General features: G+C 44.0%; 1 protein-coding gene across 7 annotated transcripts in view; it reads left to right on the top strand.

Moving 5' to 3' along the window:
- LOC146188341 (uncharacterized) overlaps positions 1-17704 on the top strand; it is a 142735-nt gene that overhangs the window by 32463 nt on the left and 92568 nt on the right. For all 7 annotated transcript variants that reach the window (XM_084603731.1, XM_084603734.1, XM_084603732.1 and 4 more), the window contains one exon: positions 5623-5678. In XM_084603731.1, coding sequence (XP_084459857.1) covers positions 5623-5678 — 56 coding nt within the window. The remainder of the gene's footprint in view (positions 1-5622; positions 5679-17704) is intronic.

Below are 17704 nucleotides of genomic sequence, written 5' to 3'. Positions count from 1 at the left end.
GCAAAAACTTCAGTACATTTAGCATTTTTGAATTAATGAAGTCGGGACCAGAGAATGAAGAAATTGTTTTATTTTCGCATAAGTGTGGAACGTTTTTAGGCTGCAAATACTGTTTCACATCTGCCATGTTTCATTTATTTGAATATGATACACCTCTTCTATTTAGCGGGTGCTAATCACGTATCGTTACATGCCGTGGTGGTGTAGTGGATACGGTGCTCACTACTGTGCCCAGGGATGCGGAATCTTATCCTGGCAGCGGTGGCCATTCTTTGATGGATGCGAAAAGCTAGGCACCCGTGTCTTGCGTGCTGTCAGCGCATAAGAAAGAACCCCAGGTGGTAGGAGTTTTCGGAGCCCTCCACTACGACGTCCATAGTCTGAGTGGATATGGCCGTTAAACATCATAAACTGAACCAATCACGTTTCATTGACCTGCCGAATAACAATTCGTCTGCTTGAAAATGACAGATTTTTGAAATCAGCGGCTTTTCTACTTGTGTAATTCTTCCTAGTTCACATTTCTTCTCTCAAAAGGAAACACCATATGGATGTATTTACCGCAGATAGCTTTGCTTACTGGCGAAAATTACCGAGCCACAATTGCAGAATAAGCAGCGGTGGTTTCTAGACTCGTTTAGGTATCACTTGGAAGACGAATCCCTCCTCATCAATGAAGCCTTATCCCGGTTTGGGGTCGACGGCTTTGATTAGCTTCCTCCATCCTGGGCGATTCTAATAATCCAGTGTTGTGGCCGCTAGCCCTATAAGGGCTAGGTCACGTTTCACAGCTTCCAGCCAGAGCATCTTCGGGCGGCCAATTGGGCGTCTGTCGTTAAAGGGATTTGCTGCGGCGGACGTGTCCGTACCAGCGCAGGTGACTTTCAAAGACGTAAAATGTCCTCATTGCGTTACCAATCCATCCGGGTGGAACCATCTATCCAGCGCAGCATTTTCATATCCGCCGTCTGCAGCTTGTTCTCGACGGCACATGGTGAATGGCCAGCATTTCTTCAAGTATAAACTACTGGACGTACAACGGTTCCGTAAATCTTCCAACGTAACAGTCAGGGAAGGCTGTGATCGCAAAGCACTCCTGACATTTTACGGCATTTCTGCCACGCTCCGCTGATGCGCATTCTGGCGTCGCAGTCCGCAAATCCATCGGTATGCAGGTGGGATCCAAGGTATCGGAAGCAAGCAGTCTTTGGCAATGAGTAGCTGTTGACGTAGATGGTGACTGCTTCGGGCTCGTTGCCAAGTTGTCAGTCATCTTGAGATCTATTCTCAACCTGTATGTGGTAAGTCGATCACACCAGGCTTGCGTCCACTCCTGCAGGTCTTGGCGTGTACGCGATGCGAGCATCACGTCGTCCGCGTATAGCAATGCCTATGGTATGTCACTATGCAGTTCACAAGTAATGGTGTCAATCACTATGGCAAATAGCAGAGGAGACAATGAAGAGCCTTGGTGGACGCCATCAGTGATATGGAAGCTGTGTGAGAGTCCAGAATTGAACGCGACTACCAGCTGTGTCATACATTGCCATGCCAAAGCGCATGAGTGACTCCGGGACACCATGAAGGCGCAGCGCAAGTCGAATAAGTATGTGGGGGACTCTATCGAACGCTTCTTCCAGATCAAGCAAGAAGGAAGAAAAAAGCCATTCGTCACGTAGCAAATGTCCCCTATGCCGCCCATACTAATGAACTATTTTCCTCTTTTAATGTGCTTCCTCTCCAGCGCGTCCACAAATTCAACGTCATTATTACATACAAAGAAGCTATCAGACATACCAATAACACTTTTGTAAACCTCTGTAATCTTAGAACACTAGAAACATTTTACTTAATTAGAAGAAGGGAGTTGTAAGTAATTTCCTTTTCACGTACAAATTATGGCCTACATACACTACAGAACGACATTCCGAAATACCCTAATCTATTAAAGGAAAGCAGGACAGATATGCATAACATCTCAAAGAAAAAACGGAAAGAACATCTCATATTAGAAATCCCGTAAACCTACCTTTTTTTTTCTTTTTTTACTTTTTACAGTGAATATCAAACAATCTTTTCGTGCAAAGTGTGCATTTCAGTGTCTTGTATTTTTTTTATTGCTGTTGGTAATCTGATTTTTCTGGCAAGTGCATAATTACGCCAGGTTGTGTTTGAGTATGTGATCTGAAAGCATTGTGAATTCTGTTTTGAGCATAAGTGCCTGCTTGTTTTTGTCTTCCACCAATGCCAAAATAGGAGCAGGAACCCCGTCAAGCTACTAGTAGAGTAACTTTTTGGAGCACAGCTCGTTCCTGGGTTTCGCGTCGGCGTCGGTGTCGGCCTCGTAACCAGCGTCTCCCCACTTTCATCCCCCCAGTTCGAGCCGCCGCTTGGCAACCGAAGCCTCGCGGAGCAGCCGGAGAACACAAGGAAAGGAAGGGGGTTTGGGGGGGGGGGGGGCAGAGGGGTCGCCGGAGGAAGCGCTAGCAGCGACTGTCTGATGCCGCTGCCGCCGCTAGCGAGTCAAGACAACGTGACCGCATAGATAATAATAATAATTGGTTCACACGAAGGGAAAGGCGCAGTATGTGTCACACGAGTTTGTCGACACCTGAACCGCGCCGTAAGGGACGGGAGGAAGCTGGGAGCTAAAGTGTAAAGAGAGAAAGAGAGAAAGAGGAGTCGTAGTGGAGGGCTACGGAGTAATTCCGACCACTTGGGGATCTTTAAAGTGCGCTGACATCGCACAGCACACGGACGCCTCTTCGTTTCGCCTCCATCGAAACGCAGCCGCCGAGGTGGGGTTCGAACTCGGGTATTCCGGACAGTAGTCGGGCGTCTTACCACTGTACCACCCCGGCGGGGCATGACCGCGTAGAAAAACTAATTTATTTTTTATAGGAAGGTAAAGGCGCGGTAACTGTCTGTAACCAAGCCGTAAGGGAAGGGAGGAAGGCGAGAGTGAAAGTGGAAAGAGAGAAAGAGGAGTCGTAGTGGAGGGCTACGGAGTAATTTCGACCACCTGGGGATTTTTAACGTGCGCTGACATCGCACAGCACACGGATGCCTCTTCGTATCCCGTTCCTCTCGCTCGTAACGCGTCCCACGGCTGTGACAACCTCGCGAGGCACTTGTATAGATCTCGTCTTTGAGAATCAAGCATTGGTGTACCAAGTCGAACATATATCAGTCTATTTATCCGACCACAAAGCTTCCTTCATGACTGTCAAGAAATGTTAGTGGAGTCTTTGTTAAAGGAATACGTGTGAAAAATGAAAAAAAAATTCTGTGATAGCGCATACATGTGTTGCTCGATTTCTTTGCCTCAATCTATCGAAAAGGTGAAACAGCTTATTTGCTGCGCTAAAATTTCGCATTAAGAAGTAACGTAATCGTCGGTAATTTTTGTTCCTGCCCTAGTATTTGTGTACAAAATAATGAATAAAGGAATAAGAATACGGATGTGTGAAGTGGCTTGCGTTTCATTTCCTAGTGTCGTTCAATCAGCTGAAGGGCAGCAAAAATAGCGCCGGTCGTAACAGTGCCGCTCATAAACACGCATTTGTTTGGTCGTACGCTGACGATCGCCTGAATTCCAGCGTCAAGGATCACTTCGAGCATCTTCATTGTGTGGGACAAGAGGCTGATGGGTCTATAGTTTCAAAAGTCAGCAGCATCTACTGTGCCGGAGTTCCCGGGATCGAATCCCGGCCTCGGCGGCTGCGTTTCGATGGAGGCGAAACGAAGAGGCGTCCGTGTGCTGTGCGATGTCAGTGCACGTTAAAGATCCCCAGGTGGTCGAAATTACTCCGTAGCCCTCCACTACGGCCCCCCTTTCTCTCTATCCACTTTCACTCCCACCTTCATCCCTTCCCTTACGGCGCGGTTCAGGTGTCCACAGAGCAAGTGTGACAGATACTGCGCCTTTCCCTTCCCATGAACCAACCAACCAACCATCCCCTTTCTTTCTATATATGGGCTTAGTGATGCTTTGTGCCACATTGTTGGCATCCGGTCGGTCGCTAGAATGGAGGTAAACAAGCTCGTGCTCCACTGCACGCTAGGGCTTGTTGATAACTCTCTCACAGATTTCCGAAACTCGGCCGGGATATCATCCGGTTTGGTCGCTTTATTCAATTTTATAGCATAGATAGCTGCTTTAACCACGGTCTCCGAGATAGCATCGGGTCGACCGCAGACCGGGAGGCCCTCTTGAATAGGCGGGTGGAGAAATCCTTCCTTTGAAATATAATTATAGTGTTCACGCAAACTTTTGAGTATCAGCTGACAATTTCGGTCAGCCGCGATCCATGCTGATCTTTTATGCGCAAATAGTGAGGCTCGATGTCTTTGCTCACTCTTGCTTGGAATTTATCGAAGCGATAAAGCCATTTGTCATCAGCCTCGGCTATAAACTTGTCATAGTGATTGCTTTTCGCGATGGCCACTGTACGCTTTTCGTTGTTCTCAGCTTAACGATAGCTCTGAAGTTTAACCTCCGTCTAGTCATCTCTCCACCGGTTGTGAGTAGCCCTTTTTGCAGTAACATTTTCTTTCACATCGTCGTTCCATAGCAACGATAGCTTCTAGAATTAGCTTGCTCTAGGTTTACTTTTGCCGAGTAGGCTTTTGTCAGGGGAGATAACTGATGCGGGAAAGGTTGCCAATGCTCATCCGGAATTCATATTACAGCCTGCCTTGCCCGCTTTATGTCGAGTTGAATAAGGATTCCACTTCGTATGGAGCAGAGGCGCTGCTGCCGCGCCCGTCGGCATATTTCCTTCTCTGTGGCACAGAAAGGCGTATATGGGAGGCGCGTATATCCATGGCCGTGGTGGACGCGGCACTGCGGGTTCAGGTATGATCAGAATTAGCGAGGAGAGAAGTTGTTAGCTTGGAAATGAACGTGGGTATACTGGCTAAATCAATCTTTGCGTAACTTTGAAAGCTCCAGTTGGACGCTGAACACTGTCACTAGATTAACAGAGCATAGGTCACAAATCCTCTAAGCTCCAAAAAGCGAGTCTGCAGAATTTTTCATTATTTATTATAAAACATGGGTTAAAGCCAGCACTTTTTAAACATGTCATAAATGACGCGAGTGCTATTACAAAGGTTCTGACAAGGCCACCAAGCATTATAACTTTGCTTTGTATTGCTGTAGGTAAAACTCTGTCGGTGTTTTTATTTTAATAAATTTTTTAATGACTCAGAATTTAACACTCCAGCTTTTATAATAAGGTGGGTTAGCCGTGTGATGTGCGCCTGTTCAGAATGTTCGACGGTGTTGTATATGACTTGAAGGACAGAGCTCTTTCGGCAAAGAAAATTCAACCTTCCAGCAAGCAGTAAAAGACCTAGAAATAACCTTCTCACTGGGTAGCTCTGAAAAATTTGATTCAAGCACTGTGGGGTATTTTGCACTTATCGATTGTCTAGGACTGGATGCTTTTGCCTTACTCATACAAGGCCTTGTGAACAGATTAAGATTTCGACACAGGACAGTATTGTCAGTGATGTATATCCCGAAATTTTAAGTGATTGCTTCCTTGGGAGCCTGATTAGAGCAGCTTAACGTGCAATGCTGCGTATTGTAACATAAAAACACTTCTTTATTTAAAGATAACTACGAAGAACGAACAAGAAAGGATAAACGAAATGAAGCAGCTATGCGCAAAGTGAGTACTGCGTTTTTTTTTCTCACTTCGGTTAACGTCATAGCTGTAACTTTTGTTATCGTCAGAAGCTTTAAGACTTTTCCTTATCTTACAGGGTTAAAATTTGGTATAAACTAGCAAAATGTCGGTCAGATTAAAAAGCTAGGCACTATGCTGGGTACTGTTATCTAACAGAAATATTAGTGGCAATCACTACTTTGCTATCAGCATGATATTATCAGTGTTACATTTAAATCTTAACCTAAATATTTCACGTCAGCACTGAAGAGATGATAATTATTTGGCTCAGTCTTCAGGGAGGAAACAGACGAGGCCATGAAGGAATTATTGTAAAAGACATTGAAGAAAAAGCTTTTTTTCGAAAAACAATCAGGACGTTGTCAATTTTAATTTTAAAAATCTTCACGAGTTCTCTTGTCAATCGCGCATCCTCAAACTCAACAGCTTGGTCTCAACAGCTCGGCCATCTTGCCGCTTGAGGAACTAAAGCTATAACTCTGCACGAAACTAGTCAATTTAGAGGCATTCATGTGTTTACTGAAGTGATGATCGAAATAACAATAATGTAGCTCAAATTTTGAGAAGCAGTACCAAGAGAACTCCAAGATTTGCCTTTTACTAAACTGTGCTCCTACCTTAATATAGAAGAGCACTAAAGAAGTGCAGAGGGGGTGACCCAGTTTGCAAGCCGAGCCAACGTTTCGACGAGTGGACTAGTCTTGGCCTGGATGAAGGCGAAGATGAGACGTGAAAAAATAAACACAGTTTTTTTCTCGGCAGAATATTAGTACCTTAACTAGACACGGTATTCAAACTGGGAACATATTTTATACTCTGGAGAGGCATTCTTCTCTGTATTCATAATGCCGGCGCTATGCTAAGCAGGCGGCGGTAGAAAGTAATGTGCGCGGATGAAATTCAGAAGCTCGCAGGGGTCAATGGATTCGGCTAGCACAGGGCCGGGTTAATTGGAGGAATATGGGAGAGGCCTTCGACTTAAGGTGGGTATTTTCTGGCTGATGAAAAAGATTCAAAGATCTTTCCATATTACTATTTTATTTCATTTTATTGTTTCATTATTATAATATTTTTAAGGTAGGGTAGAACGCTAGAGCGAAGATAGCTGCATAGTATGATAAAGCCCTGAACAGGGGTAGAGAGGGGACGTTTCGACAAGGGCACTTGTCTTCGTCTATACTCCGTTTCATACATCAGGTGCAACGCAGCGAAAGCTACGCAAGTAGTCCGTAAGAAAAAAAGCAGGAGGCGTATCACTACGCGCTCGTTCTGTAGCCGAGTAGTTCCTGCGGAAACGGGCTCTATTCCGAGCATACAAGTTTCCAATAACTTGCTTCGCATGCCTTGACATCTTTGCAGAGCGGATCTTATAGAAAAAACGCACAGCAACGAACAATTTTCTCAAAAAGAGATGCGCAGCGCGGAAGCACAGCCAGCGCCATCTAGTGGCACAGCTGGCGAGTTGCGAGGCAGCGAAAGCACGGCACGAACAAAAACGACATAAAAAACATACAAATTCACCAAATCCCATACTTTCTTCCTAAAAAAGGTGCTTTTTATGAAGTTGATGGCAAATGTAAAATGTATTAAGCTTGCAGGCAAACCAACTATTATTTTCTCTCGTCAAGAGCAGGCACTATTTTTCATCGCGGATGCGGAGAGCGTAAACAAGAGCGGTAGCTTTGGTAGTGTTGCACTTGATGTATGAAACGGAGTATAGTGGTACTTAAACAACACTAAACACCGTATACGACACGGAAAGGCAATACCTACTCTTAACCGCGATGCAGAACAAATTGCGGTCTTTCCACACTAAAATATATGCTCCCCAAACACTTGAGCATACCGTTTTATGACCAGTTGCAGAGTATGTCTTCCGCTGCTATTCAGTACACATACCTTGATTAAATTGATTAACTGTACTTGTGCAAATATGTATCTAATTGTATTGTTATGTAACCACTGTGTTTCTTTTTTTCCCCTTCTGTCTTTTCATTCTTAAGTATCAGATGTACCCAGATAATATTTAGTGTATGCGGGTATTACCTTTTGTATTTTCCGTGTGTTGCAAGTGTATATCAATCTCGCCCTTTCAGTCGCTACAAAACTGCTTCCTCGTAGGGGTGGCGAGGCTTGTCAAGCGGTCGTAATGACTGCTTTTTTTTCTTGCTGCCCTCAGTTTCCTTGCAAAGAAAATTGAAATAAACTGATTGATTGATTGATTGATTGACGAAAGCACTGCCTCGTTGTTTTGCCTCGGCTTGCAAACTGAGGCTCCCCCTCTACCCCTGTTCTGTGCTCTTTTATACTATGCAGCTATCTTCCCTCTCGCGTTATACCCTACCTTAAAAGAGTGTTATAAAAAATGAAACAATAAAATGCAATAAAGTAGTAATATGGAAGGACCTAGCATAATTATTATCAGCCAGACTATATCTACATCAAGTCGAAGGTCTCTTCAATATTCCTGCAATGACCCGGCCCTGCACTAGCTGCATTCATTTGACCCCTCTGAGCTTCTGAATCTCATCCGCCCCGAGACAACGCTACGAGACAAGGCTTTCGTCCAAACGAAGACAAGTGCAGTTGACGAAACGTTGTCTCGATTTGCGAAAGGACGCTCCCCCTCTACCTTTTTTTCTTTCTTTAAAAAGTCCGAAAAAGCTGTACAGATTTATTTTGCAGACGTATGGCTACGATTGGATGGATGCCAATGCAATAAATACTCCGTTATTACAAATCTACTACACCTTGTGCGATGTCTAAAATTTCCGACGAACACCCTTACCATTTCCAGTAATTAATAGATTCGCTCTCGCCCTACCATCTGACTTGCTGACCAGCCAGGTTAGCTCAGTTGGTAGAGCGACGGTTCCGGATTGGCGGTGGCCCCGTATTCGGTCACCGGACCAGGGCAAATTTTTATTTAAATACGAAGTTTCCTATAAAGCTGTATAGTTTTCCTTTGTAGCCTTAGGGCTGCATTTTGGGGATGACAGTGAGTAACATGTCCCTTATTACAAATCCATTAAGCCGTGGGGAATTTTCCTAAATATTCGACCAACATTTCCTCATTCAGTTTTCCTAGTGAATTAGCTAAGGAATAGCAGCGACTGGAATTACGTTACTTGCATTGTTCTAGGAAATGTATAGCGGCTCAGGTTACCAGGTATCACACTTTTGCCTCCTTTTAAAAGTAGGGGCACTACCGCAACAACACCCCAGTGAGTATTTGCGAATGCTACATATGCCACAAGGGCTTTGAATACAAGGGTACATCTGTTCGATTGGAATAGAAGTTCACACCGATGAAATGCGGACCTCTCGGTTACACTTGAGAGTTCACTGCGACGCTTTGATGTAGACATGCAGTACAATAAATCAAGTTGCAGAAAGGTATTCTCCTGAATACGCGAGGAAACTGAAACAAAACTGTTGCCTAAGCAGGGAGTCTCAGGAATCATGCCCGCTTGCTCCTTAAGAAGTGAACAGCTTTGCCTTTTAATTTTTGTGACCGTCGGAAGGGCGCCACACAAAGAAACCAGATGAAAAGAAGCGTTTGAGAATTTCAACAACATTAAAATATCATATTCTATGGAATTTATCATTTCCTAAATTTCATTTTACACCTCTTTAGTGCACAAGAGTACTGCCACTAGCATCTTACCATGGACGCCTCAGCGCGCGGCTTTGACGGATATACCTACTGCTCAGCTCATCCTGCTTGATATGAGGCGACTCTGCATATTGATCTTTAGGCTGGTGGTGATAATGTGTGCCTCTATTCACACATAGCGCAGTGTTGCACCTATGCAGTGTTGCACAGAGCTAATATCAGTGAAACCCACGAGATCGAGCATTTTGATCAAACATGCTGACCCCGGCAAATGCGTTCCTTCGTGTCCGAGGTGCAGAAAAAAAGAATAGTCCAACTGTCTGGCTTTCCCAAGCAAGTGCATCGTTCCATACCATCACTTCCACACCACTCCGTCGATCTGGTTCCGTGTTTACGGAGTTCGACAGCTAAACTCAAAGACACGGGATCAAATCCTGGTTACGATGGTCGTTTTCATTGAAGGCAAAAAGCAAGAGCATGTGCACTGTGCAATGGTTGTGCACATTACTGACCAAAGTGTAGAATCTGCTGAGACCTCCATCATGACGTTCCTGTAGCCTGCTTCTCTTGTGCACGTTATACGTGTAAACGACAGAAAAAAAACTTAAAAAAAAACAAACAGTGCTAACGGTCGCAAACATGTAAAATGCTTTTTTTTAGTCAACTTTACAGTGCAACAAAGTACTAAACCTACTGTAGGAGCCGGCTAGCCGGCTTCATAAATATCATTGTTCAGTATACTGCCACGAAAGTCTGACAGCTCCAGACAGCAACCAAGGAGACTGGCGTGGCACTTTAATTAAATGTTTAATGGGCTGGCTTGCGCACGAAAAAGAAATAACCAGCTCGGGGGTGGCGATAATAGCAAGTGCGCTCGCCGGTTTTTGAATTGTCAATGCCCGCTGCGCTCGTCAGCGCTGAATTTAAAGTCGGCGAACAAACACCTTGATAAAAGCGTAAGCATGACTAAAAGGAACTGAAAGATTCAGGAAGCGTGTGCGAGTTGCTGCAGTCATTTATTCGAGATAGATCTCGGCGCATGTCGTACGACAAGAATTATGATAGTCATGCGCGGCGGCTTTCCGCGTCCACAAATATTTTCACTACCACACTTGAGTGTTGATGTATATGGATAGACATGTAATTCAGAGAAAAACATATATATAATATACCTATAAGGAAGCATTTCCAGTGAATGGAGAATCACCCACGAGCAGCGCAATGTACTACCTCACTATCAATGACATCCGTAGGTAAAAAGGGCGCTTAAAACGCATACAATCTTTCGGTACCCTCATGTCTCACTCACAAACACACACACACACACACACACACACACGGACACACACACACAAACAAATATATTTCATAAAAGTCTTCCAGGATCCAGAAATATGTGTAAGCTGAGGTTCAGTTCAGTCGTTCAGTCGAGTCCGACTCTTAGTGACCCTATTCACCATGTCACGCCACGCTTTCCGGTCTCTCACTATCTTCCTGACATCACATAAATTCATCTGCAGTGCCTCGAGGATGCCATCTAACCATCGCGTTCGCTCCCTACCCCTTCTCCGACGACCCTCAACCTCTCCCAACATCAAATCTTTCTCCAGCTACTCCTCTCTTCTCATCAGATGACCAAAGTAGCTGAGCTTTAACTTTAGAATTTGACCCTCCAATGAGCAGTCAGGGTTTATGGTCGACAATATTGACTGATTTGATCTTCTGGCAGTCCAAGGAACTCTCAAGAGTCTTCGCCAGCACCACAATTCAAACGCGTCAATAGCACAAGTTATACGGATCTTGGTTGGCAGACTAATGTCTCTGCTCTTTACTAGGCGGTCAAGGCTAACCATTGCTCTCTTTCCCAGAAGCAGGCGTCTCCTAATTTCATGGCTGCAGTCTCCTTCCGAGGTAATCTTGGAGCCCAAGCAGAGAAAATCTGTCACAGCTTCCACTTCTTGTCCCTTGATGCTCCAGGACTTGATAGGGCAAGACGCCATCATCTTTGTCTTTTTAATGTTCAGTTTAAGCCCAAAATTCTCACTCTCTTCTTGACGCGCATCAGAAGTCTCTTGAGTTCCGCTTCACTTTCTGCCATTAAAGTGGTATCATCCGCATATCTAAGGTTGTTGATACGTTTTCCAGCAATCTTCACTCCAGCTGAAGACTCGTCCAGACCGGCCTTCCTCATGATGCACTCTGCATATAGATTAAATAGGCAGGGCGACAGTATGCAGCCTTGCCTCACTCCTTTCTCAATCGGAAACCAATCAGTAAGACCATGCCCAGTTCTGATTGTGGCCTCTTGCCCTTCGTACAGGTTCCTGAGGACACAGATGAGGTGAATTGGAACTCCCATCTCTTGGAGAGCTTGCCACAATCTGCTGTGACCTACGCAGTCAAACGCTTTCGCCTAATCAATAAAGCAGAAGTAGATGGGTTTCTGGAACTCTCTTGCTTTTTCCATGATCCAGCGAAGGTTGGCAACTTGGTCTCTAGTTCCTCTGCCCTTGCGAAACCCAGCTTGCACGTCCGGAAGCTCCCGATCCACATACTGCTGCAGCCTACCTTGGAGGATTTTCAACATCACCTTGCTAGCATGCGAAATAAGCGCGATCGTGCGGTAGTTGGAACAATCTTTGGCACTGCCTTTCTTTGGAATGGGGATGTAAACTGACCTCCTCCAATCCTGTGGCCACTGCAGGGTTGTCCAAATCTTCTGACATAATGTATGCAGAATGTTAACAGCGTCGTGGTTGAGGTTTTCAAGCAACTCAGCTGGAATGCCATCAATTCCGCTAGCTTTGTTCTTAGCAAGGCTGGCTAAGGCACATTCAACTTCACTCTTCAGGATGCCCGGCTCGAGATCAGTGATCACAACCGTCTTATGTTGGGTTTGCACATTCGGGTCCTTCTTGTACAGTTCTTCTGTGTATTCCTGCCTCCTCTTCTTTATCTCTGCGGCTTCAGTGAGGTCCTTGCCTCGTTTGTCCTTTATCACGCCCAGCTTAGCACGAAGCTTCCTTTGATATCTTTGATTGTCTTATACAGAGCTCTTGTGTTCCTTAATTGGCTGTTGTCCTCAACTGCTTGGCACTGTATGTTCAGGAAGGCATTCTCATCTCTCCTTGCTATTTTCTGAAAATCCGCATTGTGAACCATGCATCTTTCTCTTTCCCCCATAACTTTTGCCATCCTCCTTTCCTCAGCTATTTGCAAAGCCTTTTCAGATAACCACTTTGCTTTCTTGTATTTCTTTTGCTTTGGAACTACCTTAGTAGCAACTTCTTGTATTATATCACGAACATCAGTCCACATCTCTTCGGGCTCTTTGTCTTCTAGATCTAATTCTTGAAATCGATTCCTCACTTCCACAGCATATTCTAATGGAACTTGATCCAGATTATACCTGAAAGGCCTTCTAGTTTTCTGCGTTTTCCTCAATCGAAGCTTAATCTTGGCAACAAGAAGCTGATGATCGGTGCCACAATCGGCCCCAGGCCTTGTTTTTACTGCTTGTATAGCGCTTCTCCATCTCTGCCGGCAAATAATATAATCGATCTGATTCCTGTACAGTCCGTCCGGTGAAGTCCATGTGTACAGGAACCTCTTGTGCTGTTGAAAATGAGTATTCGCTATGGTCAGGTTTTCTTGACAAAACTCTACTAGCCTCTGCCCAGCTTCATTTGGCTCACCAAAACCGAACTTGCCTGTAATTCCGGATATTTCTTCACTCCCTACCTTAGCATTCCAGTCTCCTATGAGAAAAACGACGTCTGATGATGGGGTGCGGTCTAAAAGGCATTGTAGGTCCGCATAAAATCTCTCAACGTCAGCTTCTTCAGCAGTAGTGGTCGGTGCATAGACTTGGATAACTGTTATGTTGAAAGGGTGACCTTGGATCCGAAGTGAAATCATTCCGTCGTTATTGGGGTTGTACCCTAGCACTGCTTTGCCCATTCTTCTGTTTACTATGAGAGCGACCCCATTCCTTTTCTTGGATTCGTGCCCACAATAAAAGACATAATGGTCGCCGGAGTTAAATTCTCCCATTCCGGCCCACCAGAGCTCGCTGATACCCAAGATATCAATGTTCAATCTGTCCATTTCTCGCTTGACGATGTCCAGTTTACCTTGCGTCGTAGATCTTACATTCCATGTTGCTATGTGATACATCTCCTTGCAACATCGGACTTTCCGGTCGCTTCCCGACACATCCACAACTGAGCGTTCTTTTGGCTTTAGCCCAGCCACTTCATTCGTCCTGGAGCTACTAGGAATCGCCCTTTGTTCATCCCTAGTAACATGTGGGACGCCTTCCAAACTGGGGGGCTTATCTTCCGGCGCCATACCATTAATGGTATTGTGAGTGGCCATAGGGGTTTCTTGGCAGGAAATACTGGAGTGGGTTGCCATTACCTTCTCCAGTGAATCACATTTTGTCAGAACTCTCTGCCGGGACCTGTCTATCTTGGGTGGCCCTACGCAGCAGAGCTCACGACTTCATCGAGTTTCGCAAGCCCCTCCGCCACGACAAGGCAGTGGCGCACAAATGAAAAAAAAAACGGTTTATTTCCGATGTTTCGGCCGGGGCACGGCTTTCCTCAAGAAATGCAATATATATTCAAGGAATATATATATATATATATATATATATATATATATATATATATATATATATATATATATATATATTTTCTCTTCAGTTTCTTTGTTCATAATTCCTCAGTGCACTTTTGAATCAGGTTCTATGTAATTGTCATTTCCAAGCAAGCTAATTTCCAAATGACACAGTGCTTAAAGTTCAAAAGCTAGATCCTAATTTCTATAACATTAATTCCCCTAAAACCTTATTGTGGCGACAGGCGGGAATCTGTTATCTTTGGAGGCGAGACCTTTAAGCGAAAAGCCAGCAGTCAATAGTAACACGCCACCGACGAGAATAAAGCAGGCTGTAAGAGCACTGTTCGTACTACGAAAAAACTATTCCAAGCGGTACTGCCGGGACTTGGGTGATATATAACAACGCCAGAAAATTTGGGCGATAACAGATGGACACCTTCTCTATTCATATATATAAACAGAGTGAGCTTTGACTCCCAACTCCGAAATAGGCGAGGAAACTAACCATTAGGTACACGGAAGGAAGCATAAATATAGTTTTAGACGACTACTAAAAGCGCGATGTAAAAATTGGATTATTGCAAAGGATAAGACGCAATATGCACAGCTATACCAAATTAGAAATAGTCGATTAGGAAGTCGTTCGATGGCTCAAGGAGAACTGACCTCAAATTTGAAGCTCGATTACGGTGGCTTAGAACGTGTATTTATAGAAGAAGAAATCTGTGCCAGTTGAGGACACATATGCAGCGTGTGTTAATCCCTAGAGAAACAAGAAAACATCTTATACTTTAATGTCATGTTATCTATTCTGATTTCTATATATGTGCTGTCGCTCTCGCGGAGGGCTTAGGCGAGGCTTCTCCTTGCCTATCGTTTTATGTTAGTGCGCTATAGCTCAAGCTAAAATTGACTGAAAGACAAATTGCCGGTACTAATGTTTCGCCAAAAAGCTGAGAAGCTTGTGAGTGAAAGATAACAGCCAATAAAGTTAACTAGCAATGGTCTTCCGGTGTGAATTAACACATGCGATAATGAGATGCGTCGAAAAAAGTAGTGCAGAAGACACCGCCCTCTTGTGCTGATTATGTTGTAAAGACCGGAGCTAACTGTGCGGAGGTTGCGACAACATGATAACAGCTTCTCCGACGTCACAACTGCAACCTCATAGAGCATTGCTCAAGGCACAAGTGCAAGGCCGAGTTAGAGACAAAACTATCCCCTAGTGGTCTGGAAAAGAAATCACACGAGGAACATGGGATGCCTTTTCAATGGTGTTGATCGCAAGTAAAGGTGGTTATGTGAGCTTTGCTTCAGTGTTGTTCACAGGTTGTGCATTCCTTATATGACTGGAAGAATGGCGTAGCGCTAGCTAATGCTTGCTGATATGTTTTCCGAATTTTGTTTAGCTTTTGTTCGCTTGGTTTGGATCACATTCTCATTGATATTGGTGCATGCGAAAATGAAGCTTAATGCAATTGCAAGTTTGCGCTTATGTCTTGTGATGTCACATTGTATTTGGTAACGTACATCTAGGTTACGCTATTGCAAGATCGTAGTTGAGTCTAAAGCTTTGCTGACAGTTATTCCAGCTCCATCATTCGAGAGAAAAAAAAAACTTTCGAAAAATTCCTAAATAAATGGTGACAGGCCGCAAACAATTGACGTTTTTGTTTTTTAATATCTGGATTCTTATTTTCCCGCTCATTTTTTCACTTACTGCAGTTTGTTTTTTTTTTTTCAGCAGAATGGTAGGCAGAAAAGTACATAAATTCTCCGGTTCGAAGGAAAAGAGACAACGTATCTTGTTTGTAGACAATAGCAATGCTTATCTTAGTTAGGACATGATGACTAACATTAGTTCATGTTTGGAAAAGGTGTGCAATCATTTGGCAAGAAACATTCAAAACGAGCTTTGAGTAACACAAAAAGCATCAAGTTCCTTACGTGAGCGCAAAAAGCGAGTGAGGATGTTATTTCGTTTCTTTTTGACATAGTGGGAATTATTACGAAGGCAAGGAATGTTCATAAACTTTAGCGTTTTCTTTATTCTATAGGGTTCCTATTAGGCAGCGATTAAATTAGGTTCTTCTGCAAAAGCAAAGACATGTTGAAGCACTGACAGAGCGTGTAGGCTCAAACAAAAATCGTCAAAGGAGACTATGTATGTTTCCTGTACACACCACAAGAGTATGTGCTCGGTTTAGGAGCTGGTACAAAACGCCACTTGTTTATCGTTCTGCGCCGCCAGAATAAGTTCGACCTAAAATTGGCTGCTTTGTCATGACACAGCACTGTGAACATCCGTTGTGGGGGTAGTTTTCGCAGATTGCTCCTCGATTCACCAAATATTGAGCAGAAGTGAGACCGCGGGCCGTACGAATTCGCTCTTTCACTTAGGCGCCGCCTCAATCGCTTTCCAGCTTCTACTTCCACATCCATTTGCATCTAAATCGGCCTCATACACAATATCAATGGGACTCCAGGAAGGGCTATAAATTTATGGCACGTCGAAAGTTGTAAGATGCACAATGAGGAACTCTTAAGTGCGTAGAGAGACATCTTGCTTTGCGGAAGCTGAGAACAGTTTTCTAGGAATTTAACGGAACAATCTTAAGGTGGCTGAGTTGGAGATCTTGATTTCTTCTTTGAGCATCAGATCCACTGAGTTCCCACCATAATGTTTTCTGGCTAGCACCGAATGCCTTACTCAATTAAGGTACTAGGGTTTTGATCGCTTTAAATAGTACTGTGTTGAATTTCTTAACGGCAACTTGCCGAGCAGCAAACCATCATCCGACCGGCGGCGGTCTAATATTGGAACACATTTGCGTCAATATCGCACTCACATTGGGTCTGGGGAAGTTTACTATATTTTCAATTGCTGAATCATCGTTCCCTTCAATCTTGGTCCATCGTACAACCAGTTTGGCACTACCAGTATGGGCATTAGGTTGAATTTTCTGTTCGTAGGCCAGGTTGGACAACTTCAATATTTCAATAACACTTTCACGGTTGCCGAAGCAGTGGGTTTCCCTAAATGGGCTTATTTCAGGCTTTTCCGCTCATGTCAAATTGTAAACCGACGCTTTCAATAGGCATTGTTGAAGACTGAAGCAGCTTATCCTGCATTGTTATGCGAATAGATTTTCCCGTTTTAGACATGTTCTGATGCATAATTAAATTTCTTTGCGAAAGGTTTCAATTAACCTTTTTCCTTGTCAACAATTAAAATACATCATAAAATAAACATCAAAAGTATTCAGAAAAAAAAACATTTTTCTTTGACCTTAGATACATGCCTTCAGTGCATAGTGAGAGAAAACCCACGAAAAAAGAGATTTCAACTACTTATACCCATCTTGTACCACTTAATCAGCTGCCTGCCTTTAAAGTAGACAAACTGATAAGCGATCCTTGGATATGTATAAAATTAACAGAGGAAGAGTACTTGGGAGGTGACTTGGGTGGGCAGTTGGGGCTATGCTACTTGAGGCATTCAGGTGTTCAGAAGTTGTGCTTGGAGGGAAACAGTTCCTGGTTGGTTGGAGAGGGTGCGCTGGCTCCATGAACAGCTTGTTCCTGCCGCATGCGCGATGTAACTAACCTGGCAACCATTTACGCGTCAAATGCTGGGCATGAAACACTTGCAGTTCTGCTTTCACGCACGCATCAATAAAAACTAAGAAAATCGAAATATTAGCCATACTGCACCTAGTAGATATCAGGTGGATTTTTTAACTAGGCGAGCACAGAAAACACAACACAC

The sequence above is a fragment of the Amblyomma maculatum genome, chromosome 5 (genome assembly GCF_055883805.1).
Source record: "Amblyomma maculatum isolate TAMU_Amacu chromosome 5, ASM5588380v1, whole genome shotgun sequence".
NCBI lineage: Eukaryota > Metazoa > Arthropoda > Arachnida > Ixodida > Ixodidae > Amblyomma > Amblyomma maculatum.
This window is presented reverse-complemented; position numbering and strand designations above follow the sequence as displayed.